The 24,198-nt window shown below is 49.2% G+C and overlaps 1 protein-coding gene across 1 annotated transcript in view; it reads right to left on the bottom strand.

The window, feature by feature from the left end:
• LOC144730251 (Na(+)/H(+) exchange regulatory cofactor NHE-RF2-like) overlaps positions 1–19,666 on the bottom strand; it is an 85,791-nt gene extending 66,125 nt beyond the window's left edge. Inside the window, exon 1 of the mRNA XM_078610900.1 lies at positions 18,188–19,666. Coding sequence (XP_078467026.1) covers positions 18,188–18,760 — 573 coding nt within the window. The 5' untranslated portion in view covers positions 18,761–19,666. The remainder of the gene's footprint in view (positions 1–18,187) is intronic.
• Between the last annotated feature and the right edge of the window lie 4,532 nt (positions 19,667–24,198).

The following is a 24,198-nucleotide window of genomic DNA, read 5'->3' as shown; positions in this document are numbered from 1 at the left end:
TATCTCACAGAGTTTGGACAGCATCAAGGGTTGGGAGGAGGTTGGGGGGCGAGCCAAGCTTTGTACAACTGGTTTATCTTGTGCGGTTATCGGAGGCCCTCAACTCTTTACACAGCAGCACTGCTATCAAGTGTGCAGGCCGTGCAACTGCACCGTGACCTACAAGCCACAGGGTCTCCAGACCCCTCAGCTTTGAAGATCAGAGGCACGGGGGGGGGGGGGGCAAACAATTCCTTGCATCAGGGCCAATGCCAACCCACGCCACTGCACTGTTGTTGCTCCACTCCAGAATGCGGTTTTAATCGCCGGTGAGAGGGCAAAAAGGAGCAGCCCTGCAACTGCTCCGCTCACACCACCGCTGGCAGAGAGGGCCTCCCCTGGGGGGGGGGGGCACTGGTGGACAATCCTTCTCAGAGGGCTTCTGGCCCATCTCGTCCACGCTGGCCAGACGCCTTGGAGAAGGCGGCAGCGCCCGCACTTTGTCCCAGCCCACGCGCGACCTTCCCGATCGACTTAGCCGCGGCGTACCCCAACGTACGCTGCTGCGTGGCCGGGCACGGGCGTGAACAAAAAACGAATTACCATTACAGCCCGGCAAGCGAGGCGGCTACGGTGTTGGGCGTTCCACGTTGAAAAGAGCTGAAGGCGTCCCCCGTCCGACGCGGCTTGCGAGGGCGTGCGATGACATCACCCGCCTGTTCTTATTACAGATATTCCGTAGCGCTTGAAGCAATCGGGAAAAATGCCGACGGTTCGGAGTGCGATCCGAGCGCGGATTTCTGTGTCCGCGCATGCCCACCCACCCATCAACCCTCAAGCGCATGTGCTATGTGAAGAAGGGCTGTTGCCCGAAACGTTTACCAATTATCAATTTATTGGCGAGCGCGTTGAGTTTGTCGCTGCTTGAGCACAGACGACGAGAGGATATGTTTTTTTTTATCAACTTGCTTCTGGTGTGACGGCACAACTTTATCATCTATTGGATGACCAACAATTTCGGTGAAATTAATTTACAGTTGGAAATTTATGACTTTTGGAAGTAACTTAAAGGTTTGTTCGACACGTAGGCTTTCGTGACCAATATCATCCATAATACAGGTTTTTTGGGTTTGATCGCGTAAATATAAATGTGTTGTTAAACCCGCCACCGCCCGACAGCCAATTAGTAAGGTTTGTGACTTAAACAGAGCATGCCAATTCGTCACTAGTACAGCACACGGGTGTGTTGGAAAGCCAAGCCACAACATTTACAATCAGAGTACGACGTTTCGCCAGTAATTACAACTAGCTTCATCAGGCGACCTAACCCAAGAAACATGTATTATGATATTAAAGGTTTGTTTGGTTAATCAGAGCGAATATACTCCATCTACAATTGAGATTATGTAACTCCATATTCTAGCGTGGGGTTTTCCTTACATCACGCAACGCTAAAAATGCATTCCACGATGAAATAAAAAGGTCAAAGTGTCGTCTACTTAAACGAGAATTGGGTGGCACCCACATACTCCTGATGCCCCCTAAACTAAAAATAATTTAACTTCACCAGGTAAAGGCCCCACTGAGCTACGTAGCTCGTTTTCAGAAGCGACCTGGCCACAAATGATAGCTCAACAGAGTGGAAATTTATTCTAGATTTGAAGCTTTCGTGACTGCAAGGATTCATACTCTTAGGTTTTTTCGGTAAAGTCACGTAGGTAAAAAATAAATAATAAAAATATTAGAAGTAATAATAGAAATAAAATAATAAATCACGACGTTTCGGAGGCAACACAAGTCTCCGTCATCAGGAGTGGAAATTTATCGCAGCCAAATACTCTAAGCGCACGTTTTTAAACGTGGAGGGGAAAAAATGGAGGACCCGGAGAAAAATCCACGCGACCACGGCGAGAGAGAGACACGCAAACTCCACATATACAGGCATCGGGGGGTCATGATCGAACCCACGACCTCCTGTATACCCGGCGAGGGTATTAACATCTCATCACCATAGCAGCCCTGAGGCAGCATTGCCCATGGCTGTACCACTTCACGCACTAAAACAAAAACTCTGCTGACTTCCAAGTGGTGTCCATTGTATCCACGCTGGAGGGATGATGAGCGGAGCTGATCCTCAAACCAGGATTTGCCCTAGAATTTTCTCAACCATAAAGGCAAAGGAGTCCTTCAACCAAAGAATGATTCCTCAGGGTGAATCACTCGTGATATCAAATCAGAACTGCCCCTTATTTTCTGCTATAAAGAGCCAAAGTCCGACTAGATTCTTTATTTTTCGATTTAAAGCTTTCGCGACTGCAGGGATTCATCTTCTTGGTCCTTTCGGTAAAGTCACGTAGAAGGGAAATGATCAAATAAAATAAATAATTATGTTTTCTTTTTATTCTTTTATAATTTCCCTTCTACGTAACTTTACCGAAAGAACCAAGAAGATAGATTCTTTATCATATTTATCATATTCACTTTTGTAGGCAGCGCTAATGACAATTGACAACGATTTACGTTTTGGTCTGCACGCAAAAAACGGTGTAACTCCACTTATCCGCGGTGATGTGGAAGATGAGCATTACGGATCCTATTATCTGTGACGCTAACCGTGAATGTGTACCCCATTTATCTGCAAAACCAACCCACGGATAACAGGAAACTCGACACTATCGTCAATAGCTTTTGTTTAATCTCGCGGATAACAGGATTCATCTTACCCGCAAAAAGTGCAAGAGCAATACATCCGCACTGCAATTGCAGAGGATTGGCAAGAAAACAACTGCAGCCAATAACGGAGCCTTCAGCTCGACTGGACTAACATTTACACCGCTCCTACTTAGCAAGGCGAAGAGACCTCCAGAAGTTGTCCGTTCATATGAAGCGAGGCTAAACCGAGGTAGCGGCTGTGATGGGGGTTTTTTTTTATCGGAGCTTAAAAAACGCAACTTGCGTGTGAATATACTTTGAGCTATGAAGCGTCTCTCTTGATATGTTAATGAATGCTGACAAACAGGTTTGATCCTCGCCTTGAAAGTATGAAATACTTGTTGCGCGCGTCAGCACAAAACAAACCGCAGTGCGTTCACGCCAACGGGGTCAGACACGTGCATCGTGTAATGGTGCAAATGCTCAAAGTTCTACGTGGAGAGATTCACGAATCGTCGAGTCACCACCTTGCCTTCTAACCCAGAGGGCGTTGTATCGTTGACGCTTGTTGGGGTGAGAGCAGTTAATGTTCTAACCCAAAGCAAGACGGACCGTTCTCGATTTGAAGCTTTCGTGACTGCAAGGATTCATACTCTTTGTTTTTTTTGGTAAAGTCACGTAGGTAAAAAATAAAATAAATGAAAACAACTAAATTAAACACACTTGAGCGGTTGTGCTTTCGCTACGTTGTCCCCACCTGAAGAAGGACGCTTGTGTTGCGCCCGAAACGTCGTGATTTAATTTAGTTGTTTTGATTTATTTTATTTTTTACCTACGTGACTTTACCGAAAAAACCAAAGAGTAAGACTGACCCGTCTTCACTGTCGATGTCGAATGTGCCGTGTACATTCCATATTCCTATGGCATGGTCCAAAACAACTGCTGCCAAACTTCCAAACCGCGTCGTGCTGCAACCTTAATAGGCGGTCCTCATTTTGATGATGGTGGTGATGGTGTATTTGTGGTGGAAATGATAACAACCTAGGAGCGATGATAATTAAGATGCTGATCATCATAACGATGTTTAATTCCACATTTTTCTATCACGCATCGCGAATCAATCTCTCTGCAACAACAACAACAAAACCCTGTTATCATCCAGAACGAATGGCGTGGGAAAAAAATTACGATCAAATCATCCCAACTAACAACCTCGGTTAACAAACCCTGGCTTAGATTTGAACCCACAAACTCCTCACCTGGGGTAAGCATTTACACTACGAGATCTCTTTTACCAGTGGCAAAATATAGTAGTAGGTTTTAACCCTTTTAAACTGGTACAAAACTGACGCCTTTATTCAGTTTTGTACCAGTTTAAAAGGGTAAAAACCTACTACTATCCTCACCTGGGTTTGACCCCGTGTCACTTTATTCAACCTGCCCAACACTGCACTGTACGCAAGCGAGCTCGTCGTGTTGACGTTTTGTATCATCACCGCTGCGGCCACCTCAGAGTCCTCCTAGAAGAAAACCAGAAAGGCCACTTGTGTGGACAAGTGGTCACGTGCTGCTGCCCCTGCTGCTGCTGCTGCTGTCACTGCGGTTTGCTCTTCGCACAGAGCTCGCGGGTCGCATCTCAGGTTCACTGGGAGCCGACACAGAACCACCACCACCCCCGCCCTCCCCCCTGCGGGCACTTCATAATTAATTCGTTTGAAACCCAGGAAAGTCTGAGCCGAGACCTTGAAGAGGTTTTTTTTGGGTGGCTGGGTGGGTGTGGGGGGGGGCAAGGTAGGGGGCAAGGGAGGGGGGTTAGGAGGCCATGCGCACCGAGGCTGTCTGAAAATGTGTCGCCGATTCTTTATTGAGACGGATTTAAACAAGAAGAACCCCCCTCAACACACGGGTGAGAACGCGCGAGGGAAATCCAACGAGTCAACCGCTGTCCCCCTCATGAATGCGGAAGAAACATGGGCAGCATGCGAACATTTATATACACCTCATCGCCACCATCATCATCATTAGCAGCAGCTATGAACTATCCGCTGCATGGTGAAGGCCTCGCTGCCCCCAAGGCTATCCGCCATCCAATGCGTTTCCGACGACACCCCACAATCCATCTGGGTCATGCGCAATCCTCTCTGTGTGTTTCCCCTCCTTTGTCTGCCTCTCGGTTGTTCGTCTCGACCCTTGGTCGAGTCCAGGGCAAGCCCACGTACTTTTTTTATACTCTACGAATTTATTTGTTTTCTTCAGTTCAAAGTCAAAATATAAAAAAGGGTCTCCCCCTGTTCGAATTTAGCACGAGGCGGCGGTGGCTCACCTGTGTTGGCTCTGGCCGAGGCGGCGGTGGAAATTCCTCATTCCTATGGCGGGGGGCGGGGGGGGGGGGAACCGCGGGTCGCAACCAAGAACGACGTCACATTTTGTGGTCAAGATGAGGTGAAGTCGTGGCTTGGTGTTGCCAAGCCTCTTGCAAGTGCTGGCCGGTGGGCATTATGAAGACGGGGGGGGGGACGATTGACCCACCGGCGATTCGCATAAGCGTTGCGGTTCAAGGTCACGATTTTGTTTCGGGGGCCTCCAGTGGACGACTGCGGGGGGGTGACGAGAACCCCGTGACGAGAGACATAACGAGCGGAAGAAAATGTCGATTCTCATGACACACACGATCTGACGCATTGGCGTGGCGAGTCGGAGGATTTACATTCAAATAGATGAACCGGTGGAGCATTGCGCAACTTATGTTCATCGAAGTTCGTGGCCTTGACCCACTCTGGGGAAAAATTCCTCAGTCCTATGGCCGGTGACTTCCCACTTTTGTGTTACTGGGCTGCATACGGTGACACACGAATTAATCCCCATAATGCACAGGCACTATGCACAAAAACATATCGTAAAATCATGCACAGTACCATAACCCTAACTTAACCCTAACCTAACCCTAACCTAACCCTAACCTAACCCAAACCAACCCTAACCAACCCTAACTTAACCCATCAAGTGATGCTTTGTCTGTGGTGCAGTGGTTAGCACACCAAACTTGCAATCCAGAGATCACCGGTTCATTCTATTCTAAAATCCTCCCCACGTCTATCCATCCAGCAGTATAAATGGGTACAACTGCAGTAAGTTGATTGGCCAGTTGTGTGTGGTGGAGGTAAAGTGTAGGTATACTCCTACCTCTTCCAAAACTTTTGGGCCAGCATGGAAGAGCAGGCCAAAGACCCCCTAGAGGAGGCTCTCAAGAGAGAGTTCACTCTAGGAGAGGCCTTTTCACCGGCAGTTGCATGGGCAAGCAATTGCAGGGCTGCACCTTTACGTGAAGCTGAACCAGAGGATCTGCAATTTTACTAATGTACATGGAAAATTTCCACTGTAATTGTATTTGTCACATGTTCTGAAATACAGTGGTGACCTTGCAGCAAAAGGAAATAATTGAAATACTGCACGGGAAAGAATGACTCTTCTGCTGCCCTCTTTACCGAATCCTGGGGACTGTTGAAAACAGGCCACAAAATATGTCACGGGGATGGGAAAAGAAATTAGACAATGAACGAGGAGACGGCGTGGACTGCAACCGCTGCAGCTGAAGGGCTTGCGATGGTGAGGGAGCTGGCGATAATGGGTGGGCGAGTGCCAATGTTCCCTCGCTTAGAAAAAAAAAGCAGTATAGATTGTATTATTCCGTCTGTATTATCCGTTGCGTATATGTATGCCCGTCCATGGGAGGGGGGGGGGGATACTCCCAATGTGTGGGCCCCCCTGCGCATCGTCAAACTAAACTGGAAGTATTAGATCTGACGCCATTATGTCGAAACGCAGGGGGCCCCCCAAAACACGGGGCCCGGGGCAGTCGCCCCGATTCGCCGTGTACCCTCGGGACAGCTCTGCGCATGTTTCCACCTGTAACGTCTGCCGATTTCATGCGTGGTGAATAATCGATTCTGACATGCGTGTAACGGACCGCATTTTGGATTATTGCATCGCGAGAACAGCGAGGGATGGCGACAACATAGGAAAGTATTCATCCAGCTGTGGATAGATCATGGCTGACAATGACGATGGGCCACGTGTGTACGATTTTACGCGTGCATCGTGAACGCAAACAGACAACGTTCATTGAAGAATTCATTCGCGATTATAGGAGTTGTAATAGGGTTTGGGTGAGGGTATACGATATAAACCCACGTACGGACACAGAGACACAAGCTGAGACATGGATACAGAGAGACAAATACGCAGACACAGGAAGACAGAGAGCTTGGCAGGGTAGCAGACAGAGATACAGACAGGTAAGCAGACAGACTGATTAGTCATAGAGACATGATAAAATTGCGTGCAAAATTATTTCGCACGTGTCGTGACCGGCACTGCAAGATCCGACCATGTCCATCCAGTGCTCGCTGAGCTGCATTGGCTTCTGATTGCGGAACGAATACTATATGAAGGTCGCACTCCTTACACACAAGGTGCTTGTCGCCAATGACCCACAATACCATGCTGATCTCAAGGAGCATAAATCATCACACGAACCCCGGTCATCCTCACAGTGGCTTTTGTGGAAGACTCTTCCTGCCGATATTAGGAAGCTACTGGAGCTATGCAATTTTAAATCTACATTGAAAACGTATTTCTTTAGAACTGCTTTTTGTGTTTAGTTTGTTGTCCTTCCCCCTGCACCTCCGATTAGCACGGTTGCCTACGTATGGTGCGAAGGAAATTCAACGTACATACATACGTCCAAACACCGAGAGGCAGACAGACAAACAAAACCAATCGCCAGCTCCTGACAACATTCTGCACTACTGGAAGCAAGGCCACCCGCGTATGCAATTCAATAGACTCGCACAGAAACTTGCGATTGCATTTCTTTGTGCGGTGATTGCTTCTTATCAAAGTCCATAATGCCGTGCCCCAATTGTGTGGATCCAATTCTGTGCACACGTTCCAGAAAGAACAAAAAACGGCCAGTCCTTCTTGTAGATTCCATTTTTTTGAGTGCCTCGCGTTATTTAAGGAAGCAATATTTTACGCCGCTACCCTCGATGCCACCTAAAACCCGACGAAAAATTCCACGCGAGTATATCTGATGCCGTGTCGTCGTCGACGACTGTTATTTTATATTGGCTTTAGCCCTCTCTACGGCGGTGGGAAAATGTAACGTTTTTTTTCCACAGTGATCTCAACAAAATTATTAATAATCCTTTGAGCCCCTCCCTAAATAAACACCGCAAATGAAATCTCTCAGTGCAAATGTTAGCGGCTGGCTACATGGTATAGTGAGAAAACTATATGGTTACGGCGAAGGTTAGCACTAAGCTTCAGGTCTTGGGGCTGGCATAAGGGTGAGGAGCTAACGCAAGTGCTGTAGTTTGAACTAACGCTAGGAGGTTAGGGATAGGGCGAGCGTTGGGACTAGGTACGGGCTAATTCTAGACGTCGCACTAGAGGAGGTGGGTTAAGGGAGCAGGGTTAGACCTCGTGATGAAGTTAGGATGAACACCAGGGCTCGTGTTGGGAGTTTGGGTTATGGATAATGCTACAGATAAGGGGAGGGGGGTTATGGGTAAAGGGTTGGGCGAAGGTAAGCGTAAGATTAGGAGTTTGGGATTAGGGCTAAGGTTTGGACTTGGGTTAAGGCAATGCTAGGGTTATTGTTAGAGCTAAGGTTAGTTACGTTTATGACTAATGCTAGGGTTAGGGCTCAGCATTAGGCTTGGGAAAGTCCTATGGTAAGGGATAATGCTATGGTGTTGGGCTTAGGTTAGTATTAGAGGTAGTGGTAGTCATATTGCCATGGTAAGTAAGGGCTGGATTTATTGTAGGGCTTGGGCTATTGTTTGTGTCTTGAATATATATTTGTTCAAAATCAATATCTCACCACTAAAACACGTAGAGTGCTACATAGCTCAGTGGGCCTTACCTTGTAAAATACAAAAACAAGTTTAAAATAATTGAAATACAGGGTGCTTAAAAAAAAATGTTAACACTTCCGAGAATTTGCAACAATACCACAAGAAATGTGCCTCTGAGCTCTGGAAACCACCTGTAGAAGATTCCAGAGCACGTGTTGACAATAATGGCGAACAAGTGGAGACTCCTTGACATTTTGAAGCTCATCAACATGACATTTGTTATGATATTACAGTGTAATATCCGTTCTTTGTACATTAAAAACGATCTTCCCGTATAAGTGTTAACATTTTTACTGGTAGGAACCTCCTGGTTACACCAGCCCACAGTGGATTATTGTGTCCGTCGTGCAGGGAGGGGCTGGGTGGGGAGGGTGGGGAGGGGCTGGGTGGGGAAGGGCTGGTCACCCCGTGGTGCCCTTATAAAACTCAACGTTTAACCTACTCACGCCGGCTTGTGCCCGCCCTCACAGTCGGCCATATTTGCGGAATACACCACGCCGCCGTTGACCCTGGCCATTGACCGAGCAACCCAACGTTCCTACCAGCTCCCTCCGCAGGAATGTGTTTTTTGACGCACCCTGTGTAGCACCCACAACACCCTGCAGAGCTGAAGGTTCCCGACTGCATGGTGGTGACAGGGCCCGGCTCGGCTCATCCGCCGCTCGCAGTCCCGAGCCCCCCACCAAACGCCACCCCGACCATCACTGGGGGTGCAAATAGCCACAAGGAAACTCCGCTCTGCGCTGCTGCTGCTGCTGCTGCAGGGAGTGGACGTGAGAGACCCCCATGCCATGCCCTGACGTCGTTCGTGAGAGTCAGGCCACCTGGTGCCCGGGCGTCACGCTCCAAAATAAAAAATGTTGGCCAACTTCAAAACACGAAATGTCGCACACACACACACACCCCAAGCCGGCATTGCTCAATTGCGGATTTACCCCGAAAGCAATCGTCGGCTATTTTTATTCTATGGTTATTTCGGTAAAGGGGTCGTCCATAAATGACGTCACGCACCTGGGGGGGGGGGGGTCAGACATTTGTAACGATGTGTGACGAGGGGGGTGGGGTTTGAGAAATGTGACGTCACATCAAAATGCGCAACTTAAAATAAATATAGACAACTCGTTCTACTTAATTAAATAGACTTTTAAAATAAATGTTTTCTCCTACAACATCAGAGAGTGCAGCGCCACATTAAATACGCACTACTTGTGTGAGTGTGTGTGGGTAAACGAGTTAAGATGACTGTCAGATGCACCACCCATGCCACCATGCTGTAGTTTAGCCTTCATGTGTGTGTGTGTTGTCATGCTCTGACATAACACAAAGATCCCCCGTATAGCCTTAAAAGACTTCATTTTATTTTATTATGTTTTATTTTTTTATTATTTTATTACTTCCCTTCTACGTGACTTTACCGAAAGAACCAAGAAGATGAACCTTAAAAGACTGTTGAGGCTGTCGTGTGAGTGTGTGTTCACACACACACACACGTGTGATTGTGTGTGTGTACACAATCACACAATCACGTGTGGTTGTGTACACACACACACTTACACGTGTGTAAGTGTGTGTGTGTACACACACACAGCTAATGCAATTGCGTACAGTGCGCGAAACGGTGTCTCGTTGCGCACCTCTCCGACGCTCCCCGTCTCGTGCGCGTGTCAAGGCCGGGGCAAGATTGCTCGATTGTGATCGTCAGTGTCGCCAACATCAGGCGGGAGACTGCTGAGGAGAGAGAAAACAAATCCTCCCTACGAACTCGTGGCCATGTAAACGCGTGTGCAGGAACATGCATGTGTCATGTGTCATGGGGAGCCGTGGCGCGGTGCTCGGCGTGCTGCACTCCGACAAACCGGCGGCCCGAGTTCGATTTCTCAAATGAGTCGCTGATGTCTTAAGTAAACATCGCCGCTGGGGAGACAAAGGCGGTCGGCCGTGGTGCTGGCCACCCCACCCCGGCCTTCACAGGCGCTCGCTAACAGCACTTGCCCCAACAGTGTGTGAAGGCTATACGGGGGATCTTTGTCTTTGTGTTATGTCATAGCATGACAACACACACGTGGAGGCTAAACTGCAGCATGGTGGCATGGGTGGTGCATCTGCCAGTCATCTTAACTCGTTTACCCATTAGGGGCCGTCCATAAATGACGTCACGCGATTTTTTACCCCCCCCTTCGTCACACGACGTCACAAAAAGTCAGACCCCCCCCCCTAAAATATGACGTCACAAAGCTGGGACGTTGGGAGCTGACCCTATGCCATAGTGGCCTAAATAGGTGCTCGCTAACAGGCCTTTTCATCACAGTCTATAATGCTAAACCAGGGGCCTTGGCAGTTGTGTTTTTGCACGTGTCTGTGTGCGGTCTTCCTTCGGGCACTCCAATTCCATCCCACATAACAAACACCTATTTGAAATGAACCGCAAAAATGATCTACCGTAATCGATAACAATCCTGAAAAAGATCGATTCTCGTTGAGACTCCACATGGATTTCTTGGATAAATGTAAAGACGCAATTTTTCGTCCATCCGCGTCTCCACGTTGTTCGGTCTCTCTCTTCAAAGAAACCCATGACCGATCGCAAATCCTGAACAGAGTCAACTGCAGTCTCGCAAATGAACCGTGCGGAGGCATAGAACGGGACCGGCTTTGACCCCTCGTGTTCTGTGCCTGCACATTTCTCTGTCTTGCGCAGAAGACTTTAAGATTTTGGGGTGCACCCCGGCGGGAACGTGCATTGCGATGCCTGCCGCAGACTATTGTAGTCTCGCAGACGCATTGGTCCTACAGACACGCGGGCAACATGAATAATAGAAGTACACGTGACTAGCCTGCCGCTAGAGTGCACAAAATTATTCATCGCAGGAGGCAACGGAAATGCAACACTGCCAGACATTTTAAGGCCTAAAGGGGGACACGGTGGGTCGTGCATTTTTAAAAATATAAAACTACCTGGCTCTTTTCATTCGTGTTCCGCTGGTGTTTTTTGATTGACATTTCAACAACTAAAACTTTAATTTCATACGTAGGGCGTTTGAGGACCAATATTACACGATTCGTAATTGCTTTATAATGTCAGATCGCATTGTGGGTTTAAACGTCAACTCGAGCGTTGCACCCTCCCGCCGCCCTACGCAGCCAAACAAATCAGGGCGTCGGCAGCTGTCGAAATGAGAACGAAATCATCAACATTTTGGGTGCTGCGGTGGCTAGATGTTAACTCCCTCGCCTGGTATGCAGGAGGTTGTGGGTTCAACTCCGATGCTTGTATATTGGGAGTTTACACACGTTCCCCGTGGTGGCGTGTATTTTTCTCCGGGTCCTCCGGCTTTTCCCTCCGCATTTAGAATCAACGTGCGTTTTAGAGTATTTGGCTGCTATGCATTACCACGTGATACGCCAATTGGTTGAGCTATCATTTGTGGCCAGGTCGCTCCTCAAAAAGAGCTACCTGGTAAACATTTTTAAAAATAGTTTTAGATATCGCACTTACACGATGATCCAACCCAACAGAAGCCAATCTTGAAACAAAACATTGATAAAAGCGCAAGAGCGTGGAAACGAAACGTGGGACGTCGGCAGGTACGACCTCGAAATGCGCATCGGAGAGCTAGAGAGCACAGACCGTGAAAACTCGAGCAGTTATGGTGTGCCCATTGCGCCCGGCACATTGGCACTCGGTCACGCCCGAATTAAGGAGGCAGCTGCCTAAGTGTGTTATCGTTTGGAAATGAACGTCGTGTGATGACGGTTTTTCACGGTGATTTGGAGCCGGCACACACAATAACCGCTGTTTTCGCACGAGTCATTTTAGTGGCAGCCCTCTGGTTGTGACGTGCGTGCGTGCGTGTTGCCTTTGGAGACCGGTCAGTTAACCCATAACGCCTGGGTTTGTCCCGCGGTCTCCCGTCCGTGGCGAGCCTTCCACACATCATGTGGCCTCAACGTGCACCTCGACTGGCACAAGGGCTGCGGTGATGTCGCCGCCGCTTCACTTCGAGAATGGCGGTCGCTGTTGGTGTCACAATCACCGAAAAGATCTTGAACCACAACAACAAGACCCCACAACAAAGTGGCAACACCAGAAAAAGTGACACTTTCGATATGAACGCGACGGCACGTGCGCTCGTGCCCGAATGCCCCGGTGGGCGCGAGGGGAGTGGTGGCGTGGCGGCAATCGAATTGGACGATAAATAGTAGGAGGAGGTCTCGCATTGACCGCGTGGAAGCCACCCTCGGAGGTTTGCGCGCGCAACAGGCAGGCGAAGCGAGCCACTCCGTCAGCTTTCGACCTCTTCCGTATTTCGGTGAAATTGATAGAAAACGACAAAAAACAACAAGAATAGATAATGACAAATTTTGCTGCATTTTTTTAGTTTAGCCAGGAAACAAAAAAAAGACAGAGCGCACGAGACGTTTGCACATTTTTTTGACAGCGGCACGCCGACGAAAACTAATGCACGGCAATACCCCGGCTTGCGTCGGGGAAGCGTTCCTGAAAGTGTGCGACGACGAATATCGAAACGACATCGAATCAAAGCGATTTAGAGGGGTAGGCGGAGGTGACGGATAACGAGAAAGGACGGACGATGATGCTGTCGGCGATCTAAGTGACAAATTATTTGCGAGATTATGTAAAACAAATGTTATTCTAATGTGTTCAATAAACAACAGATGCAATGTCAAATAATTGCATTTTTTAAAATCAATTTAAACTCCAGAGCAGTCTGGTCAAATAATTACCGTTATTGTCACGACTCAAGCGATGCTGTCACTGTGGTGTCACGGCCATGAGCACCCTGGATTTGCAATTCGGAGGGCATCGCTTCGATCCCATTGCTTCGGTCAGTCGATCGGTTTAAGTGTACGGTGGCACTCTCACCTGCCCGACGATATCTGGGGCTAGCAATGGAAGTGTAGGCCACATTCATGAGTCCCACTATAACGCAGATAAAGACACCGGTGAAAATTTCGTCGCGAGAACAAACGAGGCTTTGCTCGAGAATCGATGATGAGTATTCAATCGGGATGTAAGGGATGCCACCCCACGGTTCGGTGAAGGGATTCTTATTTGTAAACATTGCAGCGCTTTCATCTTCTTGGTTCTTTCGGTAAAGTCACGTAGAATGGAAATAATAAAATAATAAAAATAAAACATAAGAAAAAAACACAATAAAATAATTACTTTATTATGTAAATTTTTTTATTATTTTATTATTTCTATTCTACGTGACTTTACCGAAAGAACCAAGAAGATGAATCCCTGTAGTCACGAAAGCTTTAAATCGAAATTGCAGCGCTTCTAACGGCCTTCGGATTGTTCACGCGAACAAAATTCTGCACAACATGCGCAGGTCTGCGAGCGCCGCACGCATCGTAACCCTTAAGCACCAACGTTGAAGAGATAGATCGATGCATCTTTAGAAACCCCCCCCTGCACCCGATTAAATATCCCAAAACTTGACATTAGCTCAAACATTGCTCAGAAAGGGGCCTCATCGAGCTGTTAGGCGGCAGGGGATTGGCCCATGGTGGGTTTCACGCCGGCGTGTTTTTTAGGGCTCCTGTTGTGTTTCGATTTAAAGCTTTCGTGACTGCAGGGATTCATCTTCTTGGTTCTTTCGGTAAAGTCACGTAGAAGGGAAGTAATTAAATAATAAATAATAAAACATAATAAAATAATATAGTATAATATAATAATATAATATAATTTTTTTGTTTTATTTTTATTATTTTATTACTTCCCTTCTACGTGACTTTACTGAAAGAACCAAGAAGACTCCTGTTGTGTGTTCAATGCAAAACGGGTCAACGGCGAAGCACGGAGCAATAACAACAACAAAAAACGCCGGCCTCGTTTTCGGCTGGCGGGCGGAGAGGCGGGCGGTGTTCACGGCATAATAACGCCGTGAATAATGCATCGACGCCAGCAGCACCGCACAGCTGTTGATGAGCGCCGCGTTACCGAACCGCTTTGGGCGGCGGCGGCGGTGCAGTCACCGCCAGATATGCTCGGTGGCAAAAAAAAAATGTTCCGGCAAAGCCCCTTTTTGAAAGTGCAAACTCTGTGCAAGTCAATGATATTGTCCACATGCCAGCTAGCTGCATACTGAACGTCACATTCATCAGCCATGATTGATCCACTGCTGGTCTAGCACGATCCTGCCTCGCAATCATCTACCCAACACCAGCGTACGATTTCCCCGCCCCACGTAGTGAACGTTTAATAAAAACGTGCAGCACGGCGAATGGAACCCGTGGGTGTGCTGTGGACTAACTGGTCCCCAGGCAGTCGTTACGTGCGTACGTTGAACTTTATTCGTACCGCATGTAGCCGACCGAGCTAATCGGAGGTGCGGGGGGAATTAAGACACGGCATGGGGAGGCCTTCATCCAGCAGTGGATTGACAAAGGGCTGCAATAATTATCACTACAGACCACACCCATTGAGTGAGAACTCACAATGTAACGGGACCTAGTTTCAAATACCTAAATGGCTATCTACCCCTTCATGCCTGTCCACCTAAAAAGTCACCCAAACTTAGGACACTCTTGAAAGAGAGCCTTGAGACTCGGTGAGACTTCATTGCCCGGTAATCGATTGGCATGGACGTCATTATCTCGCCAAAGAGCATAAACCATCACGCGAACTAAAGGTTCATTCTCGCAGCGGCTGCCGGCAGGTCATCGGACAAACACGGTCACCGCATCGCGCGCTTTCCGATGCGCTTCTGCGGCCGTCTGGAACGCTCTTCCGATATTGGGAAGCCACTTTTAAATCATCATCTAGATTGAAAACTCATTTCTTTAGTTCTGCTTTTTGTATTACAACGTTGTCCTTCCCCGCACCTGCAATTAGCACGGTTGACTACGAAAGAAGTTCAACATACGCACATACATTAATACAATTATTATCATGCAGCAATAACCATTTAAGACGCGCAACTCACAGACTTACACGTAACTTTAGCTCGTTCATTATTCACAACTATATATCCAGGATATAATTTCACACCGGGTCTGACCAGGTCATCAACCCAGGAACTATTTCGGACCCACACTGGCACACCACATCCTGTCAATACAACCATGGATACTCGTCGGTTACAATCTACTACAGGCTACCAGCGACCTAAAATATATTGAGTGAGAAATTAAGCCTTTGGTAATCATGTCCATCTCATAAGTTTCCGTGCGTCCATGTACATGTATACACGACCTTTATTTACCAGCGCACATGTGGACAGGGGGCCCACAAACAGATCAGCGAACAATCTAGTATTTCACGATCTTGTGTAAAAATGGGACACGGCATTCTGCAGTTTCACTATCACCAGCGGCCATAAACAATCCACGGTTGGATGTCAGCCTTCCCCCAAGTGTTTATTAATCGATACGTTATGCCACCTTACGTGGAATTTGATCGAGAATCTCGATTTGATTAAATAATATTTTTTGAAAACTCTGGTGTATGTGGTCGCGGCCTCTCCCAGCCGCACGGTTCACGTGAACTAGTAACAACAACAACAACAACGTCCTGGATTATGAGCGCCGGGTGGCTAAAGCACAGCAAGTTGCCACAGTAGGGGGCACAGGTGGTGCATCAGCCAGTCGTCTCAGTCAGTCGACCTGTGCCATCTGGGTCTGCCCCGTGACCTCCTGCCAGCGGGCGTTCGACACTTTACGTGGCCTCAAGGTGCACATAGCCTGGCACAAGCGTTGTGGTGACGTCACCGCCACTTACTGGCGAATGGCGGTTGTTGTTGTTCAGTCTATGTATGTATGTGTGAGTCGATGTGTAACTCTATGTGTGTGTGTGTCAGTCGATTTGTGTGTGTAACTACATGTGTGTCTGCCTTTTTCGCCCGGGCAACGCCGGGTACTCACCGCTAGTATATTATAAATGTCAAAACATCGGATTTTTGTGTGACACGTAATTCGATAAGAGGTTCATGAGCTTGGAATTTCGGTAACAAGAGGTCCAGAAAACATGCCAGCTTTGTGGCTGAAATGTTCCATGTTTACTTGGAAATTGGTATCAAATTGATGCATCCTTTAGACTTATTACTGGAGTTAAACTCGCATCGCATGCGTATATCACCCGTGTCTCACTGGGAAGGGAGTTCACATTATTTATGTCATCTTGGCCTAAACGGTTGATGAAATTCTCCATTTAGCAACAGGTCAGTATGTATATATATATTTTTTTTCATCTTAGTAAATAAAGACAACATACTTGCAGAAAAGCCACCTTCGTGGTTTTAATTTTGTTGTAACTGGGACTGGAGGCGAATTACTCGGTTAACCGATTATGGGGGGGGGGCGGTGGGTTGTATACAGTATTTGGATATCACGAGAATTAAAGCAATGTGGAACTTTTAATAAAACGGTCATTATCAACCTGCTCAAGTCAGGGGTGGTGTTCATATGTGATGACCTATAAGGTGGGACATGCCACATTCACATGGCGAGAACCGGTCATTACTTATGACGACCACTTGGTGAAAATGATCAACAAGTGGTGTGTATTTATTTTATGGACCGTGATTGTGGGCCTGGCCACTCGGCCACTGCACCACCACAATCACCACCCCTATCTACAATCTCACGTCATCTTGTCACACTGGAGCCAGTGGGAAACTCCACGATATGAAGGAATGAATGGTCCACAGTACAGCTAGATCCAATGCAGTCTCCTCTGATAGAACACCACCAGGACATCATTAATGACCACAGCGACGACCGGCATCTCACCACAACCGCCACACAACCAACATCACGACCGTCAGATCACACCACAAACACCACCACCATCTCGCCACAACCACCACCACCATCTCGCCACAACCACCACCACCATTTCGCCACAACCACCACCACCATCTCGCCACAACCACCACCACCATCTCGCCACAACCACCACCACCATCTCGCCACAACCACCACCACCATCTCGCCACAACCACCACCATCATCTCGCCACAACCACCGCCATCTCGCCACAACCACCACCATCTCGCCACAACCACCACCATCTCGCCACAACCACCACCACCATCTCGACACAACCACCACCACCATCTCGCCACAACCACCACCACCACCACCATGCCACAACCACCACCACCACCACCATGCCACAACCACCACCACCACCACCATGCCACAACCACCACCATCTCGCCACAACCACCACCACCACCATCTAGCCACAACAACCACCATGTAGCCACAACCACCACCACCTAGGCACAACCACCATCAAGCCACAACTACCACCACCACTTAGCCACAACCACCACCACCTTTCCACAACAACCACCACCATCTAGCCACAACAACCACCACCATCTCACCACAACCACCACCATCTCACCACAACCACCACCATCTCGCCACAACCACCATCTTGCCACAACCACCGCCATCACATCCCACCACTGGGACCACCATTATCAACAACCGCCAACCAACAATATCACAACACACCAGAACAACCACCACCAGGGCCACATCACCACCAGGGCTACATCACCACAACCACCACCACCACGACCACGGCCACCACCACCAGGGCCACATCACCACCACGACCACCACCACCACGACCACCACGACCACCAACCACGCCGTACCTTGCCAATGCTGCTCCCACCGCTACTGCTTGTGTCCGAAATCCTATCCTGAACCGGAGTCTTGCCACCTCCACGCGCAGCATCTTGGGCCCCATTCTGACCTTTCCCATTGGCCGTGGACCTGCCACGACCTCCATCGACCTCCTCCTCTGCACCACCACCACCACCGCCCTCCTCTCGCTCGACGGCCACTGCCGCTGTAGGAGCAGCAGCAGCAGAAGCAGCCGAAGCTACGATCCCCGTACGAGCGAATTCCTCCACGCAGCGCAGCCCCAGTGCCCGGAGCCTGTCGTCCGTCTCCCTGTCCACGACCAGCAGCCGCGTCTCGACGGCCACCGATTTGATGAGCGACACCACCGTCTGGTGGGATTCGCCCTCGACGTTGCGGCCGTTCACCTCGATCAGGCGGTCGCCCGCCTTGAGCCCAGCTACCTCGGCGGCGGAATCCTCCTCTACACGACGGATGAATTGGCCCGGCTTGCCCTTCTCGCCGTGCAGGTGGAAGCCGTAGCCGGTGTCCTTGCGGACGATGTGGCACAGCCTGGGACGGAGCTCGTGGTCATTCCCCGTCATCGTCGCTTGCTGAGATGTCGCCCTAACTACGGGTTGGCGTTGCGTGCTCGGCTCTTTAAGACGTGCTCGGCACCCCTCCCCCCCCCAAAAACAGTCTCTCCCCTGTTGATCGTCTGTGCCTACAATGCTGTGTGGGGTGGGCAAGGTGTACACTCCCGTGTCTCTCTCTCTGCTCCTGCTGCTGTGGCACACACGTGTGTGTGTGTGGCCGTGTGTCTTTGTCCCCACTGGTGTTGTTAATAGGTGCTCGCGAACGCCGCGACCAGGAGATGATGACAATGCGCACTTGTCTCTCCAGCGATGTTGCTGTTCAACAACGCCACGTCAAAGAGTTACCTTGTCCCGAAGCTCCAGCACACGCACAGACACGCAGTGCACTGCGCTGAATGATCACGAGCGGCTGATGATGATGATGATGGCTTTATCTGCTCCTGCTGCTGTCGACGCTGAGCACGGATGGAGCCGCTTGGTGATGCCGAAGCAACGACGTCTACAGAGCCGACATCGTCCGTTACCGCCGCTCAAACTCGCTCACGAATCTTCCACGTTGACCGCGAGCTCCTGTGACTGTCACACATCCACGGAGCGTGCCTGCTGGACTGGAGGTCACAGACAAAGAGAAGCAAAGGTAGGAAGGATGATGAGGACAATGATGAGCTTCCTCGAGTTTCTCAGCAGAGATGAACCGCCGCGTTTCTTGTGAAGGACGAGACGCATCGAGAGAGAGCCCTCCCGGCTAACATCAGATCTCTCTCTCTCCCCCTCCTGTTGCTCGCTCTCTCTCTCTCACTCCCCTCCCGTGTGTGTGTGCCCGCCTGTTGCTGATGTTGTGTGCGGAGCAAACCAGCTGGAGGGGTGGGAGGAAGCGGTGACGTCGGCGCTTGCTGATTTACATCGCGACAGCCTCGCTCCTCCTCCTCCTCCCCCATCATCATCATCCTCCTCCTCCCTCCTCCTCCTCCCCCATCATCATGATCCTCCTCCCCCATCATCCTCCTCCCTCCTCTCCCATCATCATCATCCTCCTCTCCCATCATCCTCCTCCTCCCTCCTCCTCCTCCCCCATCATCATCCTCCTCCCCCATCATCATCCTCCTCCCCCATCACCATCCTCCTCCTCCCTCCTCCATCATCATCCTCCTGCTCTGGCGTGGAGCGTTCGTGAAGGATGACGCGCGTACGCGTGGAGGGAGACTCGAGAGGAGGAGGGGGGAGAGAGACAAAGGCGGCCGCGGGTCGTTGTGCCGGGAGCGGTAGCGGAGTGGTTAGCGATGCTCCGTTAACAAAGTTCGGCGAGCCACCGGAGTTCGATTCCCGCTCGCGTCCGACACCGGTGATGATTTGATCTGAACTCCCCCAGCTCGACTTCGCCTCGAATGAGTGGCTGGTGCGGTGTGGGGAGACAAAGGCGGACGAGCGGGGGTGGTGCTGGCCACCCACCCCGTTCGTGTGCCGTGCCGGCCTTCGGAGGTGCTGCTCGCGAAAAGCACTTGTCCCAACAGTCTGCTAAGGCTACACGGGGCAGCTTTGTCTTAGTACCTACACGTGTGTGTGAGTGCGGACAACCAAAGCAGTTGTCAATCCACTGCTGGACAAAAGCCACTCTCTGAAGCTCGCGGAACGAGGACGTGTTGGCATCGGTTCGAGTCGTGATGAGTCAAAGAGCGTCACTTGCCCCGAAATTCAGCTCAGGCTACACGGGGGATCTTTGTTTTTTTGTCTCAGTCAGTCAACCCATAACGCATGGGTTCGTCGCGTTATCTGCCAGCAGCGAGCCTTCGAAACTTCGCCGTGGCATCAAGGTGCACCTAGCCTGGCACAAGCGCCGTGGTGATGTCACCGCCGCTAAGTGGCGAACGGCGGTTGTGGTTGGTCTGATGTGTTGTCGGGATTGTGCTTGTGTGTGCACTGGGGAGACAAAAGCGGCCGCGCGTGGTGCTGGCATCACCCACCCACCTCGCGTGGCGTGTCTACCCTAATATATTTTAAAATATTTGGCAGTCCCCCTCCAGCAACAACAGATGGTAGAGGAGGGTGTCTAAAACACAGCAAGTTGGCAAAGTAGGGGGCACAGGTGGTGCATCGGCCAGTCATCCCAGTCAGTCAACCCGTGGCACCTGGTTCTGTCCCGTGACCTCCTGCCAGCAGGCGCTCGACACTTCACGTGGCATTAACGTGCACGTAGCCTGGCACAAGCGCCTTGGTGACATTAGCGCTACTTAGTGACGAAGGGCGGTTGTTGTAGGGATTATGCGTTTCAGTGTGAGTTGAGTGTGAGTTTGCATGCAAAATCAGTGTTTGTGTTTAAGATGAAGTAATTCAGTGTGTGTGTTAAAATTTGGGTGTGAAAGTATAGTTCAGTGATTGTGTTTGTCGTTGTTTTCTTTTACACCTAAACCATATCTAACTGGCTGTGTGTGTGCTGACACAATTGTGCACTAGGTGTGCAGTAAGTGTGTAAATATGAGTTGGTGTATATGGGTGTGTGGGCTATTGGTTTACTATATCTATATCTGGTTGGACCGGATTATACTTAGCCTATAACTGGCTGGCTTTGTGTTGTGTCATAAGCGTGTGACTGAGTGTGGCCACCCCCCCACCACCACGGCCACACCACGATGGCATGGCCTGGTCGAAGCGGGCTTGTTGCAGATTCACAGTTCCAATCCAGTGGTCAACCCCGGTTAATACTGCGGGTGCATCGACCGTAATTATGTACGTACAGTCTTACTTCACGGTGAACGGTCAAGATCCCTTGACGTAGTGCGCAAATTTGCCAAATTTGAAAGTTATATCCGTAAAATTACTGAATTTGGATTAGAGACGTAACAATCATCGCCGCCGCCTACTGACAGACGTGTGCCCCGGGAGAATTTTGCACATGAGACTATTCTGTTCTCTTGAGATCTCACCTGGGGTAAACACGAACAAAAACACAGTGATGAGACTGGAAGGAGCGGTTCTTGAAAATGTGAAGCAAGGTGCTTAGACCGGAAGCCAGATTGTGATGATTGTGATGATTATGATGATGAGACTGCACACGTGAACTTTAGAGATCGTATCTCGAACTGTGCAACGTCTGTGGAGTCACGCCAGTACGAACGAGCAGGACCACACTTTACTTTTGAATTATTTGACAGAAACACTGTATGCTCTTTATGTTTTTATGCACAACATGTGACACGTATGACAGCATGCACATTCTTTACAAGAAATGCTCAGCATTTCAAGTCAAGAGGAACATCCACTATTGTGGAAGTTACGTATGATGGCACACCGGACTGTATAAGAATGTCCAAAAAAACACATCCTAAACAATAGGAATGTATAAACAACAGACGTTGGCAACGCTACAGCTGCTTCGAGTTTCACTTTGACAGAGACAAATGCACATACTGGCAAAGCCGCAGGAAGTGCTGGGAAAGTGAGATTGTTACACCTTCACAGCGGCCTTGTTGCTGACTTTTCTTGGGCCCTATCATCAAAGCGGCACAGCCGTTGAACACCGATTCCAGCTGTGGTCTGGTGTTGACGGAGCGGTGGTGCAGGACCCGAGTTCGATTCCCGTTCACGGCCCACAAACGCCGGTGACGATGATCTAAACCGGTACTGGGCCTCCCCTAGGTCGACTCAGCCTTAAACAAGTACCTGGTGCGGTGTATAAATATCGCCATTAGGGAGACAAAGGCGTCCGGGCGTGGTGCTCGCAACCCATCCCCATCGTGTGCAGTGCCGGCCTTCATAGGTGCTCGCTAACAGCACTTTCCCCTAAAGTCTGTTAAGGCTACACGGGGGATCTTTTTTTTTTCTTTGTGTGCACGTGTCTTTGTGCTACAATTCCGGCGATCTGTTGTGATACTTGGCCATAATTAAAGACATCTTAGTGCTATCTGAACTTGACCTGAACTTTTCTTAGGTCAAATGTGCCTGTAATGATTCTTGGTACGGTGCGTAAACATTGGCACACGGGCGACAAATGGTCACATCATACCCACGTGAATAGGTGGTCGCTAACAGCACGTGCACGAATGTTCAGTGGCAAATTATAACCGAACTTATTTTAAACATCAAGACGTCGGAGACAAAGGTGTGGTGAGTGGACATAATAGGGGGCCGTCCATAAATGACGTCACGCGATTTTGGACGATTTTTGACCCCCCCTCCCCCTTCGTCACACGGCGTCACAAAAAGTCAGACCCCCCCCCCCCCTCAAATATGACGTTACAAAGCTATGCCCCCCCCCCCCAAAAAAAGATAAAATATGCTTCAAATCGCTTTAAACTAGTGTCATTGTAGTGCGTATTTCATATGGCGCTGCACTCTGATGTTGTAGGAGAAAACATTTATTACAGTTGCGCATTTTGATGTGACGTCACATTTCTCAACCCCCCCCTCCATCGTCACACATTGTCACAAATGTCTGACCCCTCCCCCCCCCAGGTGCGTGACGTCATTTATGGACGGCCCCTAGGTGCTGGCTGGATGATTGTAATATTGATGCCACGGCTTTGATATTTAGGGTGAACATGCAAAATGCCATGAACTGTACTCGTTAATAGAATGCAAGGTAGCCAAATGGCAGTACAGCAATGGATTCTTGAATCAATCCGTATGGCGCTTTGGATAATTCTCCCTTCATATACGAGGGTTTTCTCAGAATACTCTGGTTTCCTTACCGCAAGCCCAACTTTCATATGGAATGCCAAATATGACAATTGAGAACCCTCCTAAAATTAGTTTTGAGATTCAGTGAGGCTTTCCTGGTTGAATAAAAGGCATTAGTGGCAATGTTGTTTTTCTACATGTAAGACACATTGCTTTTATTTACTCAGGAGAGTCGTACTGAGTCTCTCGTCCTGTATTTAAGACGGTCTGGCATTGGGAAGTTTGACTACTCGCGAAGTGCCTGGAGAAAACTAACTGGAAGAATGAACACACTTTAAATGATATATAAAGACAAATACCCCCCCGTGTAGTATTGTAATAGACTGCTGGGGCAAGTGCTGTTAGCACCACGCCCGACTGCCTTTAGCTAGTGGCAATGTTTACACACTGCAACAGGTACTCATTTGAGGCTGAGTCGACCTAGGGGAGGCCTAAGACCGCTTCAGATAATAATCGTCACTGGTGTTGGCCGTGAGCGGGAATCGAACCCAGGTAGCCGGGTTTGTAGCACATCGCGCGAACTGCTGTACAACCGCTCCCCACACATATACACACACACTCGTTTTAAAGTGCTTTGCTGGTGGATTGTGGATGATAATAGCAATATTTATGAGAACTATTTAATTAACACACACGCAAGAAGAGTCCTCCCATCACTAAAATAATGCGCATTAACTTCTTAGTCCACCAGCGTATGAGCCCTTCCTTGGACAATCTTTAACAAGCAGGCAACACTCTCCTGATAAGACTCAGAGAAGAACAACCCCATTCGA

The sequence above is a fragment of the Lampetra planeri genome, chromosome 35, assembly GCF_965212315.1.
Source record: "Lampetra planeri chromosome 35, kcLamPlan1.2.h2, whole genome shotgun sequence".
Classification (NCBI taxonomy): domain Eukaryota; kingdom Metazoa; phylum Chordata; class Hyperoartia; order Petromyzontiformes; family Petromyzontidae; genus Lampetra; species Lampetra planeri.
Note: the sequence above shows the minus strand (reverse complement) of the source record. Positions and strands in the feature narration are given on the sequence as shown.